Raw genomic sequence first — 23,381 nt, 5'->3', positions numbered from 1 at the left:
AAAGAAAAAAAAGCTACAAAATCTGGCCTATTTCTAGGCGGTGGCTTTTAACTTTTTTTCTTTTATTTAATTTGAGTAAGTTTTTTTGGATACCCACGAAAAAGGAGAAAGATTTGTCTGGTTTGAGGTGTTGCTATTTTGAAATCATATTTTATCTATTTCTTTTTTGTGGTTTTTGGAAAATCATATAAAAGGAAAAAAGAAAAGAAAAAAAAAATCTTGCCGGGTTCTCTGCACTGCTTTGGTTGATTTTTTTTTTTTGAAAACAGAACAAAACAAAAACAACAACAATCATAAAACCTTGCCTGGTTGTCAGTGCTGCTTATTGAAATTCTATTTTATTTTGTTTTATTAAGGTTCTTGTAAAAACATGAAAAAGAAAAATATGAAGGAAAAAAAGTTGCCTGATTTTCAGAACTGATTTTTCTTTATTTTCATGGTATTTTATTTTATGTGAAGAAAGAAAGACGAAAGAAAGACGAAAGAAAGACGAAAGAAAAAAGAAAGAATAAAAAATGGGGCCTGTTTCTTGGCACTGCTTTTGAAATGCCAACTCATTTTATCTTTGCTGATCTTTTTATATTTCATTTTATTTAATCTTATTTAATTTAATTTAATTTAATTTAATTTAATTTTATTCTATTCTATTTTATTTTATTTTATTTTATTTTATTTTATTTTATTTTATTTTATTTTATGGAGCATTTTTGGAAACACTTTTAAAAAGGGGAAAAAAAGCATTAAAAAATCTTTTCAGAAAACCATATAAAAAAGAAAAAAGAATTAAAAACATATTGCCTACCTATTGCCATTACTTGAAAAAAAATTCTCTATTTTCTTTACTTTTGCATTTTTGGAAAAACCATTGAAAAGACAGAAAATTATTTGTACATTATTTTTTATTTTATTTTATTTACTTTTTTATTTGGCATTTTTGTAAAATGCTGTTCAAAAAAAGAAAGGAAAAAGATTTAAAAAACTTGCCTATATGTTGCTGCTGCTTTTTTGAATTTAATTTTATTTTATTTTATTTATTTTTAATTTATTTTATTTCATTCAGTGTTTTTGGAAAACCATATAAAAAAACAAAAGAATGTTCAAAAAATAATACCTAACTATTGCCACACCTTTTTTCAATTTTATTTTATTTCATTTTATATATTGGAAAACCATGAAATAGACAGAAAATTATTTGTAAAATGAAATATTTTTTACTTTTTTTAATTTTTTTTTTATTAAGCATTTTTGGAAAACACTATTCAAAAAAGAAAGAAAAAAGATTAAAAAAAATTCCTATCTGTTACTGTTGCTTTTTTAAATTTTATTTTATTTTATTTTATTTTATTTTATTTTATTTTATTTTATTTTATTTTATTTTATTCAGTGTTTTTCCAAAGCCATATGCAAAAGAAACTTATTGAAAAAAATTTTGCCTACCTATTGCCACTACTTTTTAAATTTTATTGTATTGTATTTTATTTAGTATTTTGGAAAACTTCTAAACAGACAGAAAAATATTTGTAAAATGATATAAATTTTTTATTTATTTAGCGTTTTTTTATTTAGCATTTTTGGAAAACGCTATTCAAAAAAGGTAGAAAAAAGTTTATAAAATGTCCTATCTGTTGCCGCTTTTTTAAATTTCATCTTGTTTTATCTTATTCAGTGTTTTCGGAAAAGCAAATAAAAAAGAAAAAAGTATTGAAAAAATCTTGCCTTCTTATTGCGAATACTTTACAATTTTTTTTTTCTTTTAATTTGCATTTTCGGAAAACCATTAAAAAGACAGAAAATTATACATAAAGGGTATTTTATTTTACTTTATTTCCTTTTTGTATTTAGCATTTTTGGAAATCGCTATTCAAAAGAGAAAGAAAAAAGTTTAAAAAAGTTGCCTAGCTGTTGCTGCTGGACTTTTAAATTTTAATTTATTTTATTTTATTTTATTGTATTTTATTTTATTTTATTTTATTTTATCCAATTTTATTTTATCCAATTTTATTTTATCCAATTTTATCTTATCCAGTGTTTTTGGAAACCATATGAAAAAGAAAAAAGAATTAAGAATTAAGAATTTACTTTTTTTATTTAGCATACGCATTCCAAAAAAGACAGAAAAATATCACTAGCTGTTGCTGCTGCTTTTTTAAATTTTATTGTATTTTATTTCATTTCATTTCATTTTATTTTATTTTATCTTATTTAATTTAATTCAATTTATTCTTATTTGAAACCATTTGAAAAAGAAAAAAGTATTAAAAAATCTTGCCCAACAATTGCCACTTCTTTTTTAAATTTCAAAAATTTTCAATTTTCGGAAAACCATTAAAAAGACAGAAAATTATATGTAAATGATATTTTATTTTACTTTATTTACTTTTTTAGTTTTGGAAAATGCCATTCATAAAAGAAAGAAAGAGTAAAAAAAAATGCCTAGATGTTGCTGCTGATTTTCGAAATTTGATATTATTTTACTTTATTTTAATTTTTTCAATTTTATGTTATTCAGTGTTTTTGGAAAACCAGATGAAAAAGAAAAAAGTATTAAAAAAATGTTGTCCACCTATTGCCACTACCTTTTTATATTTTATTTCATTCTATTTTGCATTTTTGGAAAACTATTAAAAAGAAAGAAAAGTATTTATCTACGATATTTTATTTTACCTTTTCTTTTTATTTACCGTTTTCGGACAACCAATCAAAACAAAGAAAGAAAAAAGGCATAAACATATTGCTTAGATGTACCCACTGCTTTTTCAAACTTATATAATTTTTGCGTTTTAGGAACACAATCAAAAAAGAAAAAAAACATTATAAATAATTCATTGTTTCTTTTATTTTCTTTTTGAACGCGGACTCGCCGTTACGGTCCTCGCCAGCTGTCACGCGCAGTGGCTGATGGGAATTGTAGTTTTGTAGTTCTTTTTTTTCCCCCACGGGAGGGGGAGGAGGTCAGGCGCGGAGTCGCGCTCCGGATTGGCCCGGCGGCGCACGCGCTTTCTTATGCTAATCAGACTCTGACGTCAGCGGCGAGATCAAAGCGGGGCCAGAGGTACTTTAAAGCCTCGCCACGGAGCGCGAGCTCACTGCACCGGACCGCCGCGGCTTTCACATACACACACATACACACACACACTCACACACACACACACACACTTTCACACACATACACACACACTCTCACACACACACCATGCGTACCTGCGCGGAGCTATTCCACAAACCCACGCTGGATTTTACCGACGCGTCCGGCTGACGCTCAACACACACCCCGCTGGAAGGACACACACACACACACACACACACATCCTTTTTTACATTTTATATTTTTTCTTGACCTTTTTTTATTGACGGACGAGCGCCGAGACGAAGGTGAGCTGCAACTTATTCGGAGGAAAAGTTTAAAAATGGGGGAAAAAACAACAAAAATACTGCGACCTTTTCTCCTCCTCTACGGCGGAGCTGCAGTGTAAATATTAGGAGATAAATATTTGCGCTTATCGCGTTTTATATGTTTACATTCCGCATATTTGGTGGTGGTGGTGTGTGTGTGTGTGTGTGTGTGTGTGTGTGAACCCCCTCCCCTTTCTTCCTCCGGTAAGAAGAAAGAATACGACGTGAAATTCCTTTGTCCGTCTCGAACGGGAGGAAAGAGAAGCGCCGTTAAATTATATTAAGGATAAAATCTAATCTGATTGTTGTTTGGAAATTAAGAAACTTTACCATGCTTTTATTTTATTTTATTTCTATTTATTTTTTCAAATTAAGTTTGGATTATTTCGCTTAAGGCCGCGGTCATGCGGATATGTAATATTTCAGTTTTTTTTTTTAATGATTTTTTTTTTCGGAAAAAATAACGTAGAATTAAACTAAAAAAAAAATTGTAAAAGATTCATTTTGTTTATTTTGTTAGGGTCAAATTATGGAAAGAAAATGAAAAAAAGACGTTATTTCCAGACGAACCGCCGCGTTTCGGGCGAATCAAAGGCTCGCAGTCGCCGTGCACTTCACGCGCGCACATCAAAGGGACGCTTCGATCGGCGGCTCGCGCACCTCGAATTCCTCACGTGCCATTTTTTTTTAAAAATCCCCCCCTTCGCTTTGCATCCCAGAATAAATATATCCGTGCAAACACGGCGACCTGTAAAATAACATCTCGCAAGGAAAGCGCGTCCACGGCGGCTGCGCGCACGACTAAAGGTTTGCAAGGTGTGCCCCCCCCCTCATTAAAAAAATAAAATAATATAAAATAAACATAAACCTGCAGGAACGTAAGAAACGCTGCGGCTGCAAACTCAAAGTGAGCTCCAAAAACCATCAGACTGAAACGAATTAAAACAAAAGCTATGATTTAATTTCAGTTTAAAATTATAAATCTGATAATAATTGAATTTTCATCATTTAGCCAAACTGTAAACACTTTCTGTGTTTTTTTTTCCCCCCATTGTGTTTTTTTCTTTAAATTTAACTTGACATTATTGCATTTAAATTTCCACGATCACATTTAAATTTTCGTTATTGCCTTTAAATTCACATCATTGCATTTCAATTGACATTTTTGCATTTAAATTCGTTTGACTTCCCCTTGCCGCGTCGAGATATTGGAGGAATGAATAAAACCATCTCTAAGCAGGAGTCGTCACGAAGCGCCTGCATGTGCGTGGATATCTCCGTCCTGCATCTGCGGTGTTTTCACGCACAACAAACAAAAAAAAAACAAAAAAACAACAACAACAAAGGGCCTCCCTTTTAGAACCCGAAGGCCTCTCGTTAGCATTCTTTTAACGCGTTATAACCAGGATGGATCAAAGAGGCTGTATTTACCGATGCACCCCCTCCCGTCCTCCTTCTCGGGTTAACTTTTCTGATTTCTGAACTTTTCTGATTTCCGTTTTGGCGGCAGACTTGCTGGCGGCGTGCCGGGGTGGCGTTGCCATGACACCCGAGCTCTGAGCGGGAGCCCCGAAGCCCAGCAGCTCCTTCGTTTCTTAGCCTTTCCAGCCCGACACGGTCCAAACATGAGGAGCTGCTCCCACGCCCTGCCGCTCGGAGTGCTCACCGCCCTGCTGCTGTCCCAGCTCTGCTCCGGCATCAAGTGGTTGTGAGTATCCGGGACCCCGGTGTGTGTGTGTGTGTGTGTGTGTGTGTGTGTGTGTGTGTGTGGCCCGCGACGGAGACGGTGGATTAGCTGGCAGGTTATGAACGGAAACCTCTTTATTAACTTCAAGGAGACGCCGTGGTTTCGGTTTCCAAGGTCGCAGATCGGACGGACCCTCACACACACACACACACACACACACACACACACACACACACACATTAAAATGGGTAAACAGAGATATGAAAGCAAGGGAGACGGAGAAGTCATTTTTTTTGGTTTTGAATTTTTAAGTCTTTAATTTGGACTTTTTTCACTTTTTCGCTCTCGACGTGGCTGAGATTGGAAAAACCGAACACACACTCGGATCGATAACGTCGAACCACGACGGTCTGAACCTCCCGGTGAAGCTTTATCTTCAAATAACGTCCGCCGAGCGTCCACAAGAGCAAAGATTATTGCTTCCATATTTCCCGTTCCTCGGTCAGGAGGACGGCGACGGGGAGCGCCATCTTCTTCCTCCTCCTCCTCTCAATGTTTGTGCGACGGCGAGCCTGGAAATGTGCCGAGGGGGAAGAAATGCAAATGCGCAAAATGGACGTTCTTTGTTTCGCAACACGTGAAACCGCTCGTTACCGCGGTGACGGGAACACGTCCCGTTCCGGCCCCGGTTTTGTTTTTAGCGTGTTTGCGGAGCTTCTCGCTCATCCGGGTCGTGGAAATCCGGGAATTGACATCGACGAGAAGATTTCCGCGATCATTTTCCGGTTTGTTTTCGCAGAGCGCTGTCGCACACGCCGGCGTCGGCGCACATCAACCAGACGCAGCACTGCAAGCTGCTGCCCGGCCTGGTGTCGTCGCAGGCGCAGCTGTGCCGCAGCAACCTGGAGCTCATGCAGACCATCATCCAGGCCGCCCGCGAGGTCAAGAAGACGTGTCAGAAGGCCTTCGCCGACATGCGCTGGAACTGCTCCTCCATAGACATCCCCGCCGACGCCGCCAAGTACCGGCCGGACCTCGACCGAGGTACGAAAACCACGCCGTCTCATTAATATTTATCGTCACGCTCGGCCGTTTTCGTAAACATCCGCCGGCGCCGCCGTGAAAAGCTCCATTCAGGTGTGTTCGCGGCGAGACGTCACAATGGATTGATTTGTACGTTCCCGACGTTCAAAGGCGGCCGCCGGAGTGATTATCGTGCCGCGGGCCGCTGCCCATTCGCCCCCAGCCCCCAAAAAAAAAAAAAAAAAAAAACCCTTTCCCGTGTCTTTGGTCACGCCTTTAACGCGTTCCATGTTTTGCCGCCGGAGCCGCTGATGGACCGGAACCGATAGATTCGCCATCGTCGCAGACGGAAAACAAAAACAAGACGCAGGAGACGAGAAGCCCCTCGGATGTTTTCATTCGTCGTGGTTCCTTTTTGCTGTTTTAGATCTGTTAGTGGAAAAACTCTGCTAAACACCTGTGGCGAGAAATCAAAGGAAAGTTAGTCACGATCGCGCCGTTTCCACGGAGATCTCAGAGCCTCGGATGATGGGAGGAGATGATCACACCGGGCAAACATGCAAGTCCAGGAAGTCCCCAACATGATTCAGCCTCGTGAAGAAAAGCTTCTGGACGTAGCGTGAGATAAGCGGCGCTGACGTTAGCGCCTACCGCTAATAGCGAGAAGGTCAACAGTTGGAGCCTCCATGTTCTCCACGTCTGCGTGGGGTTCCTCAGGGTTCTCAGGGTTCCTCCCACTGTCCAAACACATGCAGGACGTTCATGGTGGCTCTAAGTTGTCCAGATGTGTGAATGAGAGGGTGAATGGTCGCATGTACATGATGTTTAAGTGAAAGAGTGAATAATTAGATGTCCGTGACATACGAGTGAGAGGGTGAATGGTTGTACGTCTCCATACGTGTGAATGAGAGAGTGAAAGATTGATTATCGATATGGCTCGTGAATGAGAGGGTGAATTTTGCAAGACTATATGACATGGGAATAAGATGGGGAATGGTTGTATGTCTCTACGTGTGAATGAGCGAGAGAACGGTGTAATGTCTATACAACGAACGAAAGAGCTAATGCTATATGTCTCTATAGGACGTGTGAATGAGAGGGTGAATGGTTGTACGTCTATATGTGTGAATGAGTGAATGAACGGTGTCATTACTATACAAGGAACAAAAGAGCTAATGGCTATATGTCTCTTTAGGGTGTGTGAATGAGAGGGTGAATGGTTTAATGTCAATATGATGAATGAGAGGGTGAATGGTTGTATGTCTCTGTCGGACATGTGAATGACAGAGTGAATAGTGATGTCCATACGACATGTGAATGAGAGGGTGAATGGTTGTACGTCTCTATATGTGTGAATAAATGGTGTCATGTCTAAACAACGAACGAAAGAGCAAATGGCTATATGTCTCTATACGGTGTGTGAATGAGTGAATGAATGGTGTCATGTCTATATGTGAATGAGAGGGTGAAATATGTGAGACAATATGACGCGACGAGAGAGTGAATGATTGTGTGTCTCTATAGGACATGTGAATGACAGAGTGACCGGTGAAGTGTGTAGGACGTGCGAATGAGGGGGTGAATGGTTGTATGTACATAATGTGTGAATGACAGAGTGAATAGTTACGTCTGTATATGACACGTGAATGAGAGGGTGAATGCTGTAACATCTATATGACGTGAATGAGAGGGTGAATGCTGTAACATCTATATGACATGTGAATGAGAGGGCTAACAGTTGTATGGCTCCAGCCCCCTCAAGACCCTGATGTCAGGACAAGCGTTGCCGACGACGAATGAATGAATGAATGAATCCTTCTGCGATTAACATCCATGTTTTCTCGTGGGGTTGCTCAGGAACGAGGGAGTCCGCCTTTGTGTACGCGCTGTCCGCCGCCACCATCAGCCACACCATCGCCCGAGCGTGCACGTCGGGCGACCTGCGCCTGTGCTCCTGTGGGCCGATCCCCGCCGAGATCCCCGAGCCGGGCTACCGCTGGGGCGGCTGCGCCGACAACCTGCACTACGGTTTGCTCATGGGGTCCAAGTTCTCGGACGCCCCCATGAAGATGAAGCGCGCCGGTTCGCACGCCAACAAGCTGATGCATCTGCACAACAGCGAAGTCGGGAGACAAGTAAGCGGTAGACCGGCGAAGGTGTCATCTTTGCGCCCCTGAAGACGAGCCGGAGATGTCTCACCACGGTTTCCCCTGATGTCCAGGTACTCAGAGACGCGCTGGTGATGAAGTGCAAGTGTCACGGCGTCTCCGGCTCCTGCTCCATCAGGACCTGCTGGCGAGGCCTGCAGGACCTGAGGGACATCGCCATGGACCTGAAGACCAAGTACCTCTCGGCCACCAAGGTGGTTCACCGGCCCATGGGGACGCGCAAGCAGCTGGTGCCCAAGGACATCGACATCAGGCCGGTGAGGGAGAACGAGCTGGTCTACCTGCAGAGCTCCCCGGACTTCTGCACCAAGAACGACAAGCAGGGATCCGTCGGGACTCAGGACAGGTGAGACCTTCTGGCTCGGAGAAGGAGTTGGGTGAAATAGCGGTATCCCTCCGGCTAGCACACCCGCGTAGTCACCTTGTGGCTGAAGGAGAAAGCGGCTAAAGACCGCCACGGTTGCTTTTGCCCAAAGTTGTATCCTTCGACTCGGGATGCTTGCATTTGGTCGGACGTCGGTCGCGACGTTAGCGACCCGCGATTTGAGTCCAAGGACTTGCTTTTTAAAGATACCCGAGTTCGATATCTTCCCGGCCTCGTTCATTCGTTCCCCTAACTCGGACCGAAGAAGAGTGTTACAAGCCATCGCGGCCGATGTCGACTCTGGTGAAGTGGTGCTGTTTATTTAGCCGGCGGCCTGATAACAGGCGGTGGGTCCCAGCAAGTGTCGCCCAAAAAGGCCACCGCGACCGGAGTCCTTGAGCCTCTATCTGCCACACTGACTAATGCACTTATTCTCGGTCCGGAGAGAAGTCGCGCTGATATGGACCGGCGGCGGGGGGGTGGCGGCTGGGCCCGCAAGCAGCTTCGGGACCATTTAAAGGTTCCCCGCCAGAGATAAAGGTTAAGTTGATCCGGTGCCGCCGTGAGAGTCGCTCAGGGATCCCACCGGACAGCACTTCAGATAGAAGTACACAAGCGAGAGCTGCTTTCGGACAAATAAAGCTCTAAGACGTGTCCGGCTGGAATTTGTTCCAGGGACTAGCCTCCTCCAGGGGAACTTCTTCAAGTTTTAACCCTCACCACGGTAGGGATTAGTGAGCGAACTTAAAGCCCCACACTTAAAAACAAACCACCTGAGCAGGAGAAGAGGAAGACGTGGACACCGCGAGGTGGAAGGTACCGCGCTGTTTGCAGAAGAATAACCCTGGACTATCAGAAGTGTTTTTAACCCGTTTGCTACGAGCTAACTCCGCGCTTGTTCTGGCCCAAAACGGAGATGTTCTTCTGCGAGCCCTGCAAACTCCTCTCCAATCGGGAGGCCAGAAGAATTTTGCGCTCCGTTTCCGTTGGTTCTGTCCGTTTTGTTGCGAGAAAACTTACTTTTAAACAACGGCAGTCGGCTAAAAGTATCTGCTAATCGGCGCGGCTTATGAGTTCCACCGATCAACAAGCAGATCCAAGAAGATCCAAAACTGGAGGTCCAGTTCTTGTCTGAATGCGCCAGAAAAACCTTCTCGTTCCTTAAAAAGCTCGAGAAACGTCAAAAACAAAAGTGACGCGCTCGTCGTTTAATACGTTACTATTTAATTTTTTCTGTTTTCGGTCTGCGAGCCGGTGTCTGGAGAAAGGAAAATCACCTTAACGAATCCGACGCTCGTCGGAGATCCGAGCGTGTAAAAAGTCCCTTGAGGTTTATTTAGACTTTCAGCAACAAACACGAGAACCCTTTTCTTCGCACAATGTCGATGAGTGACACGACGGCGTCCCTTGTGCGCCGAAAGCGATTTTTTTCTAAACATTCCTCCGACAAACAGGATGGAGGATCGACCCGCGCCCCCCCGCGCCTGTGGCTAACCAGTAACAAAGGCACAAATATGCAGCTCCATCATGTAGGCTTATTGAATTTTCCACATTTCCAACATGAGCTGCAGAGAGAGCGGGTTCTATCTCACGCCACGTCGCTCGCCGCCCTCCGTTTCCACGACCGGCCGGATTTTTTTCTCCATTTTCACGTGCGAGGGGCGTGTCGTCGGCGAGCGTCACGCTTCATACGGCCGCCGTATCGCTTCACCGCGGTTTCCGCTCAGATAAACCGACATGCGTCATGTCAGACACACTCATGTGTCCCGTTTTGCGATACCGCCGCGACCGTGAGACCCTTCCACCCGCGGCCTCCCTCCGCCGTGTCTAGACCGATCCTATCAAAAGGGATTCTCGTTCCATCACGTGGCCGTAATTGTTGCTTTGGCTCACCTCGCCGCCGCCGCCCGGCTCGCCGGTGGCCGCCGGAGGAGGGCTTTTATCAGCCGTTACACTCGCGCTGACCCCCCGTCGGCCCCCGTCAGCGTTCCCAGGGTCGAGCCGTTCAGCCGTTCACGAGACCCGAGTCTGATGGCGCGATCTAGAAGGAGGGGGTGGTGATGCTCGGTGTCATTTCAGCAGCAGCTGCTAGCGGTTAAGCAGCAACGTTGAACCGTCCGGCTCGGAACCGGCGCCTTCTTTTAGCCGAAAATAAACCGGTGCGAGCGCCGGAGGGCACTTATCCGCCGACAGCAATGTCTGCGGAGGTTCTTACTCATCCAGGTCTTCTTGTCTAAATCTTGTTTTGGCAACTGGACTTGAATATCTCCATGTTTCACCCTTCGTCCGAGAGGCTTCGTCCATTTTTTTGGACACGCCTGGAGAAGCGTCCATTTCGGGGAGGAACGCAATTTCTGGTTTCCGTCAGAAATATGTGGAAAATACAGACGCCGCTTTTATTCAGGTTCGGTTTTGGAAATAGATACTGATGTCGACGAGGACATGAAGCTCCGGGTTCATCGCAGAAGGGCTTGGTGACGCCGCGGGAGCTTTCGGCGCTCGTCATCGGCGACGACGGGTTCGTGATGCGTGAATGGTCGTACGTCTTCATAAGCGGCCCTATGACGGCACCCTGGTGAACCCCGCCTCTCGGTCAATCACATCTGAGATAGGCTCCGCCCCCCCTATAACAGCAGGATTAGCGGTGCAGAAAATGAATAAATGTGATAAATAACAGATTTCCGTTCCTTTAATAATAATAATGATAATACATGGGATTTTTATAGCGCTTTTCATGACACTCAAAGACGCTTCACAAGTAAAAAAACAGAAGGAACAGAACATACACAGAATTATTGGGAAGAAGTCCATAATTGCAGAGTGTGGTGATGAGCGCCAGTCCAGGGACGAGCTGGAGGAGCTTCGTCGGTGTGCAGCTGAGTGTCGTGCTGCTGTGAGGAGGCAAGTGCTGGAGCTGGATGTCGGAGATGGATTTTTGGTGGAGGGAGAGATGGTGGAGCAGGAGGAGCGAGAAGATTTCGGCCGATGGAAATACCGTCTTGCTAGGCGCCATCGGGATCCGGAGTTTCGAGAGGCTAGTCGGCTAGCTAGCCAGCTAGCCTGCCTGCTCAGGTCGCCGTCGGGATCTGGAGTTTTGAGAGGCTAGCCGGCTAGCTAGCTAGCCAGCCAGCCAGGCTGCTCAGGTCGGCAAGCTAGTTTGGTAGCTTGCTGGAGATTGTCCAGGTGAGCCTTTGTCTTTGGTTTGGTTGATTGGTTGGAGAGCGGGAAGCGGCAGCCAAACGCGCCAGCGTCCTCCCGCCCGCCATCTTGCCAAAAAAAAAAAAAAAGAAAAAAAAAGGTCCACCTTCCACCTGATAGACTGAAGCCTCCTCACACTCTTCACGACTCCATCCCTCCTCCTCCTCCTCCAGAGCCATTAGCTCACGACACTGGTCATTAACACGCCGCCGTCATAAAACAGGCAATAATGCGTAAAAGGCCAGCTAAAGAGAGGGGGCAGCTCCGCGTGTCGGGGTGCGATTTATGGCGTCGGGGGGCGTGGGGCTTCCCGGCCCATCCCGGACCCCCTCGGGCTTCGGAAGCCTCCAAAAAAGAAGGCGGCGAAGGCGCGCCGGTCAGCCGGGCGCATTTAGAGGGCCGTTGTGGGCGCGTCACGGGACGACGTCGTTAGAAAGAAGCCGTAAACGTAATTGCTCCAAGCTGGAAGGCGTGGTAATTATCCTGGGAAAAAAAAAAAAAAAGTACACTTTTTGTTTTTCCCCGTGTGCTAAAAATGTGTCCGTCCGATTGGCAGGCAGTGCAACAAGACGTCGCTGGGCAGCGACAGCTGCGACCTGATGTGCTGCGGCCGCGGCTACAACCCCTACACGGAGAAGCTGGTGGAGCGCTGCCACTGCAAGTACCACTGGTGCTGCTACGTCACCTGCAAGAAGTGCGAGCGCATCGTGGAAAGATACGTCTGCAAATGATCCGCCGCCCCGTCCCCCTCCTCCCGACCCCCCCCCCCCCCCGGACCGGCCGCAGGAAACCACGCCTGAACCCGAGCGCCGCAGAGCCGAGATGGCGTCCTCTCCAGCTTTAGCATTGTGTATCCCCGCGCTGGGCGGCTCGCTACCGTCTCAGTATCCTTTTAGTGTCCAGTCTCCAGAACTGGGGTGTCTCTGCTTTTTTTTTTTTTTTTTTGTTTTTGCATCACAAACCTGGACCAGGGGTTGGAGGGGCGACATGTTTGTGCAAAGACCGCCGTCCTCCTGGGCTCTCTTTTCCTTTTTTTTTTTTTTTTTTTTAAAAAAAAAAACGACCACCAACTCCCGACAACGGGGAAACTGAAAAGTCTATCTTATGGTATCTTTAATAAAAACAAAAAAATATCGGATTTTACGTCAGAGGAGAAGGACGGTCTGGTCTCCTCCGGATGGACTTGTGTGGGCTTCCAGGTGGAGATGGAAGGGTTCTGATGGAACCATGTGCTACTTTAAGGTACAAGGCCTCCCGAACACCACCAGCCCTCCCCGAGGACGGAGGGAAAGGGAACACAAAGGGAACTTGGAGGACTTTCCGATGGTGGTCGGAGCTGTGGACTCTCTCCACGCGTCCTGCGTGGGATCTACGACCACCCGGCGGGTGGACGGAGGAGGGGGGGGGGCTCGCGGGAACGGTGTGGTCTTTCTCTGCGCCTCAAATTATATTCTATTTTCAGAGCATATGAAACGGATTTTTTTTTTTTTTTTTTTGTAAACCACTCCCGCGTGGATGTACATACTCTTTATTTTGTATACTGAAATAAAGAAAAGAAATATTTATAAAATACTTGAAAAGCCCCCGGCGAGCATCTTTACCCGGACGTTCTCCGTTCATCTTCGCTAACATGCAGCTCAACGTAACAGTTCGGTAAGAGATCGGTATTTAAGAGGTTAAACATCTAGTAATTTTCTCGTGAAGGATTTCCGAGCAGGGAAATAAGCTGCCGTTTGGTCCAAAAATCAAACATCTGCAACAACATCTGCATCCTGTCGCGTTCAGGAGACGCAACTGGATTTTCTGTTTTTCTTTTTTGCCTCCTCAGTGCACCTCCGCGCCTTGAATGGCGTCTCTTTAGCCAACGTTGCACGAGTGAATGGGTGAATCCGGGGTCGCTGCGATATGACGGGCGGTAATGTGAGCTCGGATGGAGGCGAATGCTTTAAAGAAGAGTCCCAAACCGGGACTTGGGGAAAATATTGAGGGATGGAAGGGTTTTCCCGTAAGCGTAAATTTTCACTTTATCATTTTATGGCCTGGCGGCGGCCAAACCCCCCCCAGAGCCGCTGCTGTGAAGGTGGAATGAGCAGTGGCGGGGCATTCCTGAGCCGTGACAGAGCGCCGCTCGGAGGATGACGTGTCGCTGCCTCGGATCAGACAAGACAACGGCATGATCTTCTGCATGCAGCCACAGTTATGGTCCGACAACGGCAATGCATCATTCAGTCATTCATTCTCTATGCTGCTATTCTACTCAAGGTCATGGGGGGGGGGGGCAGAGCCTTTCCCCAGCTGTCATTGGACCAAAAGTGGAGTTCACCCTGGACTAGCCTATCACAGAGGCACATATAGACATGCAACATTCGCCACCTCATTCACATGCTATAAGCGTAAAACGTTCGCCCCCTCATTCACATTACATAGAAGCATACAACGTTCGCCCCCTCTTTCACATGTCATGTAGAAGCATACAAAGTTCGCCCCCTTATTCACATGTCGTATAGAAGCATACAACGTTTGCCCCCTCGTTCACATGTCATATAGAAGCATACAACGTTCGCCCCCTCTTTCACGTCATATAGAAGCATACAACGTTCGCCCCCTCTTTCACATGTCATGTAGAAGCATACAACATTGGCCCCCTTTTTCACATGTCATGTAGAAGCATACAAAGTTCGCCCCCTTATTCACATGTCGTATAGAAGCATACAACGTTTGCCCCCTCATTCACATGTCATATAGAAGCATACAACGTTCGCCCCCTCATTCACATTATATAAAAGCATACAACGTTCGCCCCCTCATTCACATTACATAGAAGCATACAACGTTCGCCCCCTCATTCACATGTCATATAGAAGCATACAATGTTCACCTCCCTCATTCACATGTTATAAGTATACAACGTTTGCCCCCTCACATTATACAGAAGCATACATTTGCCCCCTCATTCACATGCCATTAAGAGGCAAAAAACGTTCACCCCCTCATTCACATTATAAGGACACTACGTTCGCCTCCTCATTCACGTTATATAGAAGCATACAACGTTCACCCCCTCATTCACGAAACATAAAACCATTCACTCTTTCATAAGCATATTGTATCGAGGCAGATGATCGTTCACCCTCTCATTTGCACTTCATATAGAGACATGCAGACATTCACTCATTCACACGTTATAAAGATATACAGTATACAACCATTCAGACATCCTATAGAAACAACCATTCACTTACTCATTCACATGTTTTATAAATATATACAACCAGCCACTGTGTCATTCACACCAACGAGAGACAACATTCACTCTTTCACACAACGTCGTATATAAACATACATATATTCACCCATTCATATGTCACCTGCAGACACTCAACCATTCACCCTCTCATTCACATGTCTGGACAATGATGGGTCTCCAGTGAACCTCCTGCATGTGTTTGGACTGTGGGAGGAACCCGGAGAACCCTGAGGAACCCCTCGCAGACATGGAGAACATGGAGGTTCCACACAGGAAGGAACCCAGTGGGAATCCAATCAACATCTGGCTGCACTGCAGCGTCACCAAGCGAGCCTCGCCGCCTCGCTACCTTGCTACCTTGCTACCTTGCCACCTTGCTACCTCGCTTCCTCGCTACCTCGCCACCTCGCTACCTTGCTACCTCCCCGCCTTGCTACCTCGCTACCTCGCTACCTTGCTACCTAGCAACCTTGCTATCTCGCTACCTCGCTACCTCGCTACCTTGCTACCTTGCTACCTTGCTACCTCGCTACCTCGCTACCTCGGGGAGTTGCAAGTGACGCTTCCTCCTGTCGGGACGGAGCGAGCCGGTCGTTCATCTCCTTCGCGTGGAAACACTGATACACATCTCCTGCAGCTTCTAAGGCACATAAAACAGTCAAAATCATGATTTCTGACTGGATGGAAACACAATCTCCCATATTAAACACGTATTAGAGAGATATTTTGATTAAATCCAGAGAAGTTCTTTGAAATCCCCGCAAGTGTAATATCCGAGAAAAGGCGGACTTGATTTACGCGCATGTCCTTTTCGCGGGAGTCTGACCGGCGATCCTGGAGGATAATTATTTCCAAACTAAGACGCGGCGACCGCGACCCGCCGCATCGTGAAATAACAGTTACCTCAGCATTCTGTTGTAAATCAGCCGGGCTGGTAATGAGCGGCGGGGTTGGCCTGACAGCCTAATGGGAATGCTCCCTGAATTAGTCCGACCCTGGGAAAGTGTTTGTTTGGACATTCCACGTCCGCACAAAGGCCACTGCAAAGGTTTTTTTTTTTTTTTCGCTGTTGTTGCCTCTCCCCGGCGGAGGGCCTCCGACGGCAAACACCGAATTAGAAAAAAAAAAGGAACCAAATCCAATTTGTTTCGGGAGAATCGAAAGAACGGGGGCGGCTCTCGCGACGGTCGCAGAAATAGACTCACGGGCGGCAAAAACGACACACGAAAAACACACACACATTATCCCCAGACTTTTTACAACGCTTGGCTTCGCGTCCCATTTCGTTTTTACTCTCCGCTTTTTTGGCGCGACCGAAAAACAGATGATTGGGAACATCTATTTCAGGTAATGAGGAGAAATGTGACTCCGGGCTCCGGGTCCAAAGCCAACAGGCCCGACGCACAACACTCCTTATTGTTCCACCCGGGGCGGAGATGATGCATGGAGCTGCTTCGCACCGACCTCTCCCACACACACACACACACACACACACACACACACATGCTGTCCTGGGGTGTTGTTGTGTAACAGCTTTGCAGGATTCTGGTTTGGCGGCTGCAGGTGGGGCTCCGTCTGCACACAGGCCCGTCTGTCGACGGCCTCAAGGACTCTTCTGTCGCTGGCATTCCTCGGGATGGCAGCCCGGGAGAAAAGGTTTGTGTGTGTGTGTGTGTGTGTGTGTGTGTGTGTGTGTGTGTGTCCCCGTCCATCATGCCAGATAAACGTGACGCCTCACCTGCTGACGGAGGGCGTCTCTGCTGCAGGTGGCTCAGCAGGGGAGGGGAAACAGCTCAGGGGAAAAGCACAGTCTGCAGTTGGATAGCAGCTTGAATGTATAGATTACATACATATATAGAAATGTAAAGGAGGTGCGTGCACGTTGAGTGGAGACCCTGGAGTCTGAATGACAGGGTGAAGGGTTGCACGTCTCTATACCGTGGGAATTGGTTTCAGTGTCTCTATATGATGTGTGAATGAATGAATGAGTGAATGGCTGCATATTTCTGGATAAAGTCTGCATGTTTCTGTAAGACATGAATGTTGCATGTCTTTAAATGAGGTGAATGAACGGATGAATGGTCGCATGTCTGTGTAAGATGTGAATGAGAGAGTAAAGTTAATTCAATATCTATACAATGTGTGAATGAATGAGTGAATGGTTGCATGTCTCTATATGACATGAATGAGAGGGGGAAGTTATTTCATGTGTAGAATGAATGAGTGAATGGTTGTTTGTCTCTATAGGATGTGTGAATGAATGAATGAATGAATGAGTGAATCGCTGTATTTATCTTTAGAACATTTAAAAGGGTGAATGACTGCAGGTTTATATAACTATATGACAGGGTGAATGGTTGCATGTCTCTATATGACATATAGAGATGAGTAGAATGAATGAGTGAATGGTTGTTTATCTCTATGACATGAATGACAGCGAATGTTTTAAGTCTTTATATGATACATGAATGAAAGGGTGAATGTTGTTATATGATATGTGAATAAATGAGTGAATGGTTGTATATTTCTTTAAAATGTGTAAACGAGTGAACGTCTGCTTGTCAATATGACATGAATGAGAGAGTGAATAGTCATTTGTCTCCATATGATGTGTGAATGAACGAGTGAATGTCTGTCTATCTCTATATGACATGAATGACAGGGTGAATGATTCTAGAAAATGAATGAATGAATGAATGAATGAATGAATGAATTATTGCTGCCTGCTTGCCAGCAGGGCAAAGACAATTGCGCTCCCATTGTTTTTTCCAGATTAGCGTCCAACAGCAGATGTCAACGCGGTGAACGTTCAGTGAACGTTAAACACAAGCATAGATGGACCTTTGAAAATGAAGTTGTGTCCAAAGGGCTGATCTTCTGGTTCCAGACCTGGAGGTCGGAGATGTTTGTCTCAGATGGAGAAATTCCATCTGTCATCTACGGTTCGGTCACGCGGAGCAACCGGCGCTGAAAGCGAAGCCCGATTGATTTCATCGCGCCTCCGAAGACGGCGACCGTCCGAGCGTCCGTGGTTATTCCGCCGACCTCCGTCCGACCTTCCCGGAGGAGCCGGGGCGGAACCGTCCCGAGAAGACGCCCTCGCCGCGCTCAGAGGCGATTTAGCAAAGCTCCAGGTGAAACGCCGGCGTGTTGCGGGTGAAGGGAAAACCAAACAAAAGCAAAAATGACAAAAAAAAAACAACAGAACTCGTGGCCGGCGGAGGGGGTTTCCTTTGACGGCGGGCGATCGGAGCGAGTCTCCGGGGTCGTCCCCCCTTCCGACCCCCCGGCTCTGTGGGAATCACCCGCTAATGGAGACGGAAGGGGGGGATTTAATGGACGACGGCGAAAATATCAAGAGGCGACGGCGGCGCGGACAATACCGGGCCAATTGCTTTTGTGTCCAGATAACTTGCGGCGAATGACAAAGACAAAGAGTTTGGCCGGAGTGGTAAAGGCTTTCAGAGGTGCTGACCCGAACTGTAAACGGACCTTTGTGGACCCTCACCCCCCCCCCCCCCCCCCCTGCACCCTCACCCTTTAAATAGCAGTCGGGCAGTTTGTGCTGTTAAAAGCCGTTTCTTTTTGTTTGAATGCGTGTGTGTGTGTGTGCGCGCACGTGTTGCCAGGCGCTAGCGGGTCGCGCGAGGCATGCGCCTCTCCAGATGACACCGCGGCGTGAGCGGGAGTTTATGGTCAGGAGGGGAATTTGGCCTCGGCTTCCACCTCCTCCCCCCCCGAGGCGAAGACCGAGCGTCGACCTCGGAGGCTGCGAGCGCGGGCTGAAGCCCAGAAAACCTCATTTTATTCTTTTTGTATTTTTACAGGGGGGCGCACAATTAAGTAATTGTACCGGAATTGGCTAACGGCTAATTTGAATCTGCTGCGGCCGGAGGGGCGGAGGTGGAAAAAGGAAAATTAAAAAAAAAACGACGACCGCTAAACTGCAAATACACATTAAACAGCACAGTCCATTAACGTGCGCGGGTTTGATACAAAACAGAGCCGGGGTAATAAATAAGAGAGCTACGGGCCGATCATTAGTGGCGACATATTCGCGCTGCTTTTAGCCAAAACGTCGAGGCTGCTTAGAAGCTCTGCGAAGCCTCCCTGGTTGTGGGTTTGGAATCTCGCTTCGCCGCCGCCGCCGCCGCCATGGAGAAAGCGGGCCGACCGCCGGCGCAACACCTGAGGGGTCGGACCGAGCCTCTGTCCGATGGGAGGTTCCCGAAAAGACGAGGTCTTCGTAGGATGCTAGGATGCTATGCTAGGCGCCAATCAGACCTCCTCCTGGAGAACAAGCGCACGCTGTTTTGTCCAAACCGGTCGCCGAGGAGGGAAACCGAGGTCCAGCTGGGGTTCAGAAGCAGCTGTGAGGTCACAAAAACCACCTCCCTCCATGTTGACACGCCGCACAAACACAGGTGCGAGCCATCACATTAAGCAGGGGTCTTGTTAGCATTAGCGCGTCATAGCCATAGCGGCGAGAACGCACCTGAGCGGCCGCATTCGGAGTTATTGGTTTCACCTGTGTTTGTTCTGCGGCGGCGGCGGCGGCGGCTCACAATGGCGGCTTTGAAAGGATCCCGTCACCGCGTTCCTTTTTCATTTTTATTTTTTTGTTTCGACTCCACCGGCAGACGGGCGGCAGGGCAGAGTTTCCCCTCGCAGATCACGGGAAGCCTCACAAGGTCCTCGCTTATAAACCCGTCCTTTAATATCGCTGCCAAATCCAGATGGCGCGAGTGTATCGGTGTGTGTAAGGCGGGCGCGGCGAGCCTTATATAGACACGGCTAACCTTTCGGAGAGGTTTTTTTCGGCATTCCTCGAACCCACCTGTCCGCATCTAAACATCTCCGGGATGTTCTCGCTGTGATGTTTGGAAACTCGGTGTAATTGGATCAGTATAATTTTCCGTCGCGGGGCGCCGATCTAAATCAGCCCGGACCGCCGGGTCGCGGGCGAGCATACGAGTCTTCGGATCCGTCGCCGCGATGCGGAACGAGGGCGAATTAAAAATGGGGCGTGATAAGTACGCTGGGAAAAGTAAACACCGATGGTGGGGAATCCGGGGTCGGGGCAGGCGAGGAGTCAACTCGCCGCCATTGAATGTGAGGCGGCGGCGGCGGCGTTCATTCACATGAAGATCAGCCGAGCGCCGCCATGTTTACCCAGCGTCTGCCTGAGCCGGACTCTGTCAACAGCGGCGAGTCATTCAAGGAGAGAAAAGCCCGGTCGCGACACAAAACACGACTTTGGGGAGCCGCAGACGGCGAGGACGGAGGAGGAAGGAGGGGGGTTTCGGCGAAAACCCCCCGGGATCTGCCACGATGATCAGATAGCGGGTCGCCCCGCCCCCTTCCTCGCCATACTGACTGCAGATCAGTTAAGGCATCAGACCTAATCGCCTTTGCATTTCATCAGCGCCGTCAAACGTCGCAGGTTGCCAAGCCGACTGATGTCGAACACATGAAAGCGCCCGTCTCGATGGCAGATATGAAATATGATGGCGGAGAAGCAAAACAGCAGAACAAAGCGTGGGCGTTACGCAAGACTTGATGCCGTACTTCTGTTACCTCGTGGGTCGGCGGCCAGAAAACTGCAAGGCGGCTTTTCTTTACGCCCGATTGGAAAATCAGCTTATTTGCTGCAGATGTTTATTGTTAATTTCTCCTCTGGCGAATGTTTCATTTGGATTTTTTTTTAGAAACCGTCCCTTCAGGAGGTGCCGCTCGGTCGGTCGGACGGACGGACGGACTGCCGTTTCTCCTCGTCCGGGTTTCGGAAAACAAAAGAATTAGCATGTTGATGAATTTGAACCAGATGTGGATTCCGTCGATGCCGAGCAAACACTCGGCATCGACTCCATTTCGGGCCGACGCTCAGCGGCCCGATGGAGATTCTTTATATATCTTTATAGTCACGTCAGGTTTTATTTATATAAACAGAAAGACACTCCTTTGTTTGCTCACATTCAGTCGTACATAAAGCACAACATCATCAGCGAAAGTGTTGCATTCAGATGCATTTTGTCTCTGGTTTAGCGCTTTAGCATTAGCACTCTGGTTCTATTCTCGTCCATTCTGCTGTCTATTGCTGGATGTCTTTTGCTATCTTTTATTTGTCTCTTTTATTTGTTCATATTTATCGATCAGATACTTGGGTTAGTCGCAGCAAGACAGAATATATGTGTGTTAACGAGAGGAACCCGGGTGGAACGGTGAGGCTACAGGGAGTGGAGATCAAGAAGTTGGAGGATTTCAAGTACTTAGGGTCAACAGTCCAGAGCGTAGGAGAGTGTGGAGAAGAAGTAAAGAATTGGTTCGAGCAGGTTGGAATGGGTGGAGAAAAGTGTCAGGGGTATGAAGTTATAGAAGACTATCAGCCAGATTGAAACGTGGAGGAGACAGTGGTGAGATGGTCTACAAACAGAGTGGCAGAGATGTATGTTAGACTGGTGCAGGACATGTATGCCAGCTGTGAGACAGTGGTGAGGTGTGCTGTAGGGGTAACTATCTGCTCTGGAAAGGAGAGGAATGAAGGTTGGTCGCAGCAAGACAGAGTATATGTGTGCGAATGAGAGGAACTCGGGTGGAACGGTGAGGCTACAGGGGGTGGAGATCAAGACGTTGAAGCTATCTCAGGTACTTGGGGTCAACAGTCCAGAGCGTAGGAGAGTGTGGAAAAGAGGTGAAGAGACGGTCCAAGCAGGTTGGAATGGGTGGAGAAAATTGTCAGGGGTATGAAGATATAGAAGAACATCAGCCAGAAGGAAAGGAAAGGTGGAGGAGATGGTGGTGAGATGATCTACAAACACTGACAATGACCAAAAGACAGCAGGCAGAGCTGGAGGTTGCAGAGATGAAGATGTTGAGGTTCTCTTTGGGAGCGACCAGGATGGAGAGGATCAGGAATGAGTCCATCAGAGGGACAACATGTTAGATGTTTTGGAGAGAAGGTTGGAGAAGCCAGACTGAGATGGTTGGGTCATGGACAGAGGAGGGAGAGTCAATATGTTGGTAGACGGATGCTGGAATATGACCAAAGAGAAGAAGGATGGACGTAGTGAGGGAGGATATGAAGTTAGTTGGTGTGAGAGAGGAGGATCCAGAGAACAGGGTGAGATGGAGACGGTGGATTCACTGTGGAGACCCCTGAAGGGTAAAGCCCAAAGGAGAAGAAGAAGAAGAAGAATTCATATTTATTGTTACTGTCGTCGTTGCAGCGCTGTGACAAAAGAATTTCCCCAATGGGGATCAATAAAGCATATCTTATCTTATCTGCAGAAACCCATGGTTCCTCCTGGGAACAAGCACTCCTGTTAGCACTTCAATCACTGCCTTTAACCAGGAAGGAACCTCGGAAAGAGCCGAGGAAAACGTGGGCGACCTTCTGCCTCGACCGAGGGGAGCGACAGGAATCTTTGTCGTAGAAGGGGTACGAGGGCACAGATGGTCGAGTCCTACCGATAGCGGTAGCGCTTACAGCTATCGAAGCTAAGTGAGCCGATAGCTTCGAGACTTGTAAACCGTCGTATGAGGTCATCGCAAGCCGATTGAGGGGGCGGAGCCAGAGGGCCGACTTCCAACTGGACGCTTTTCCACGAACGAATCCAAAACGCTTTTGTTTTGGGGTTCGAAAGAGCTGTTCTTGGATTCACAAATGAGCTTGTGAGTAAATGCACAACCTGGCAGGCCAGTGATTGGACAACCGGCGAGATCGCTGGGCTCCAGCCGAGGGGTCAAGGGGGCCCTTGGGGCGCCGAGCACTGATTGAAAAGCCCCTCGGAGGCAGAACTGTGTCGGTGACTTCGGGTTAGGAAAATAAAAATGGACCCGAGCGGAGCCGCGATCGGGAGCCGGGTTCATCTTGTTGTTTTCAAGCCGGCGGCGAAACAACAGCCGGCGCAGCTGGGGATGGCGAGGGAGCGCTGAGCTCAGCCCGTGGCGCCGGTCCACTCCTCTTGATTGGACGCCACCTGCTGCGAACCGGTCCGGACGAATCGCTCCGCGTTCGGACGCGTCCTCGCTCGGTCGCCGCGGCCCGAGCGCGTCGCGGCGTATCAATCCGGAGAAAATGTTAGCGCCGCGACGTTACGTTTCAATCTCCCCTCGGTTCCAACGGAGGGGAGATTTTGAACGGCGGCCAACCTCCACCGTTCTCCTTAATGGCTTCCATATTTCTCAGCCAGAATGAGGTAATACCGTTTCCATTTGGCGAAAGCCTGAGTGGGAAGGGCAGCCAGTAAAGTCATTATGTGTGATTAGTTCTGTTTGCGGCGGTGATTTGATTTGTGAGCG

The 23,381-nt window shown here is 47.3% G+C and overlaps 1 protein-coding gene across 1 annotated transcript; it reads left to right on the top strand.

The window, feature by feature from the left end:
• Positions 1-3,100: 3,100 nt before the first annotated feature.
• On the top strand, positions 3,101-13,371 carry wnt11 (wingless-type MMTV integration site family, member 11). Its single transcript, XM_086160483.1, has 6 exons — positions 3,101-3,372; positions 4,904-5,101; positions 5,880-6,124; positions 7,961-8,238; positions 8,325-8,617; positions 12,390-13,371. Exons 2-6 carry the CDS (start codon positions 5,019-5,021, stop codon positions 12,562-12,564), a joined length of 1,074 nt encoding a protein of 357 aa, XP_086016609.1. The 5' UTR covers positions 3,101-3,372; positions 4,904-5,018; the 3' UTR covers positions 12,565-13,371.
• Positions 13,372-23,381: the final 10,010 nt, after the last annotated feature.

The sequence above is a fragment of the Fistularia commersonii genome, chromosome 15, assembly GCF_037954325.1.
Source record: "Fistularia commersonii isolate RoL2024-O1a breed Wild chromosome 15, RoL_Fcom_v1.0, whole genome shotgun sequence".
Classification (NCBI taxonomy): Eukaryota; Metazoa; Chordata; class Actinopteri; order Syngnathiformes; family Fistulariidae; genus Fistularia; species Fistularia commersonii.
Note: the sequence above shows the minus strand (reverse complement) of the source record. Positions and strands in the feature narration are given on the sequence as shown.

Bases quoted from the DNA above. Each gene is read 5' to 3' on its own strand.
- wnt11 (XM_086160483.1), top strand. From the start codon at position 5,019: ATGAGGAGCTGCTCCCACGCCCTGCCGCTCGGAGTGCTCACCGCCCTG. The intron at 5,102-5,879 runs GTGAGTATCCGG...TTGTTTTCGCAG, and splicing joins TGCTCCGGCATCAAGTGGTT to AGCGCTGTCGCACACGCCGG. The intron at 8,618-12,389 runs GTGAGACCTTCT...TCCGATTGGCAG, and splicing joins TCCGTCGGGACTCAGGACAG to GCAGTGCAACAAGACGTCGC.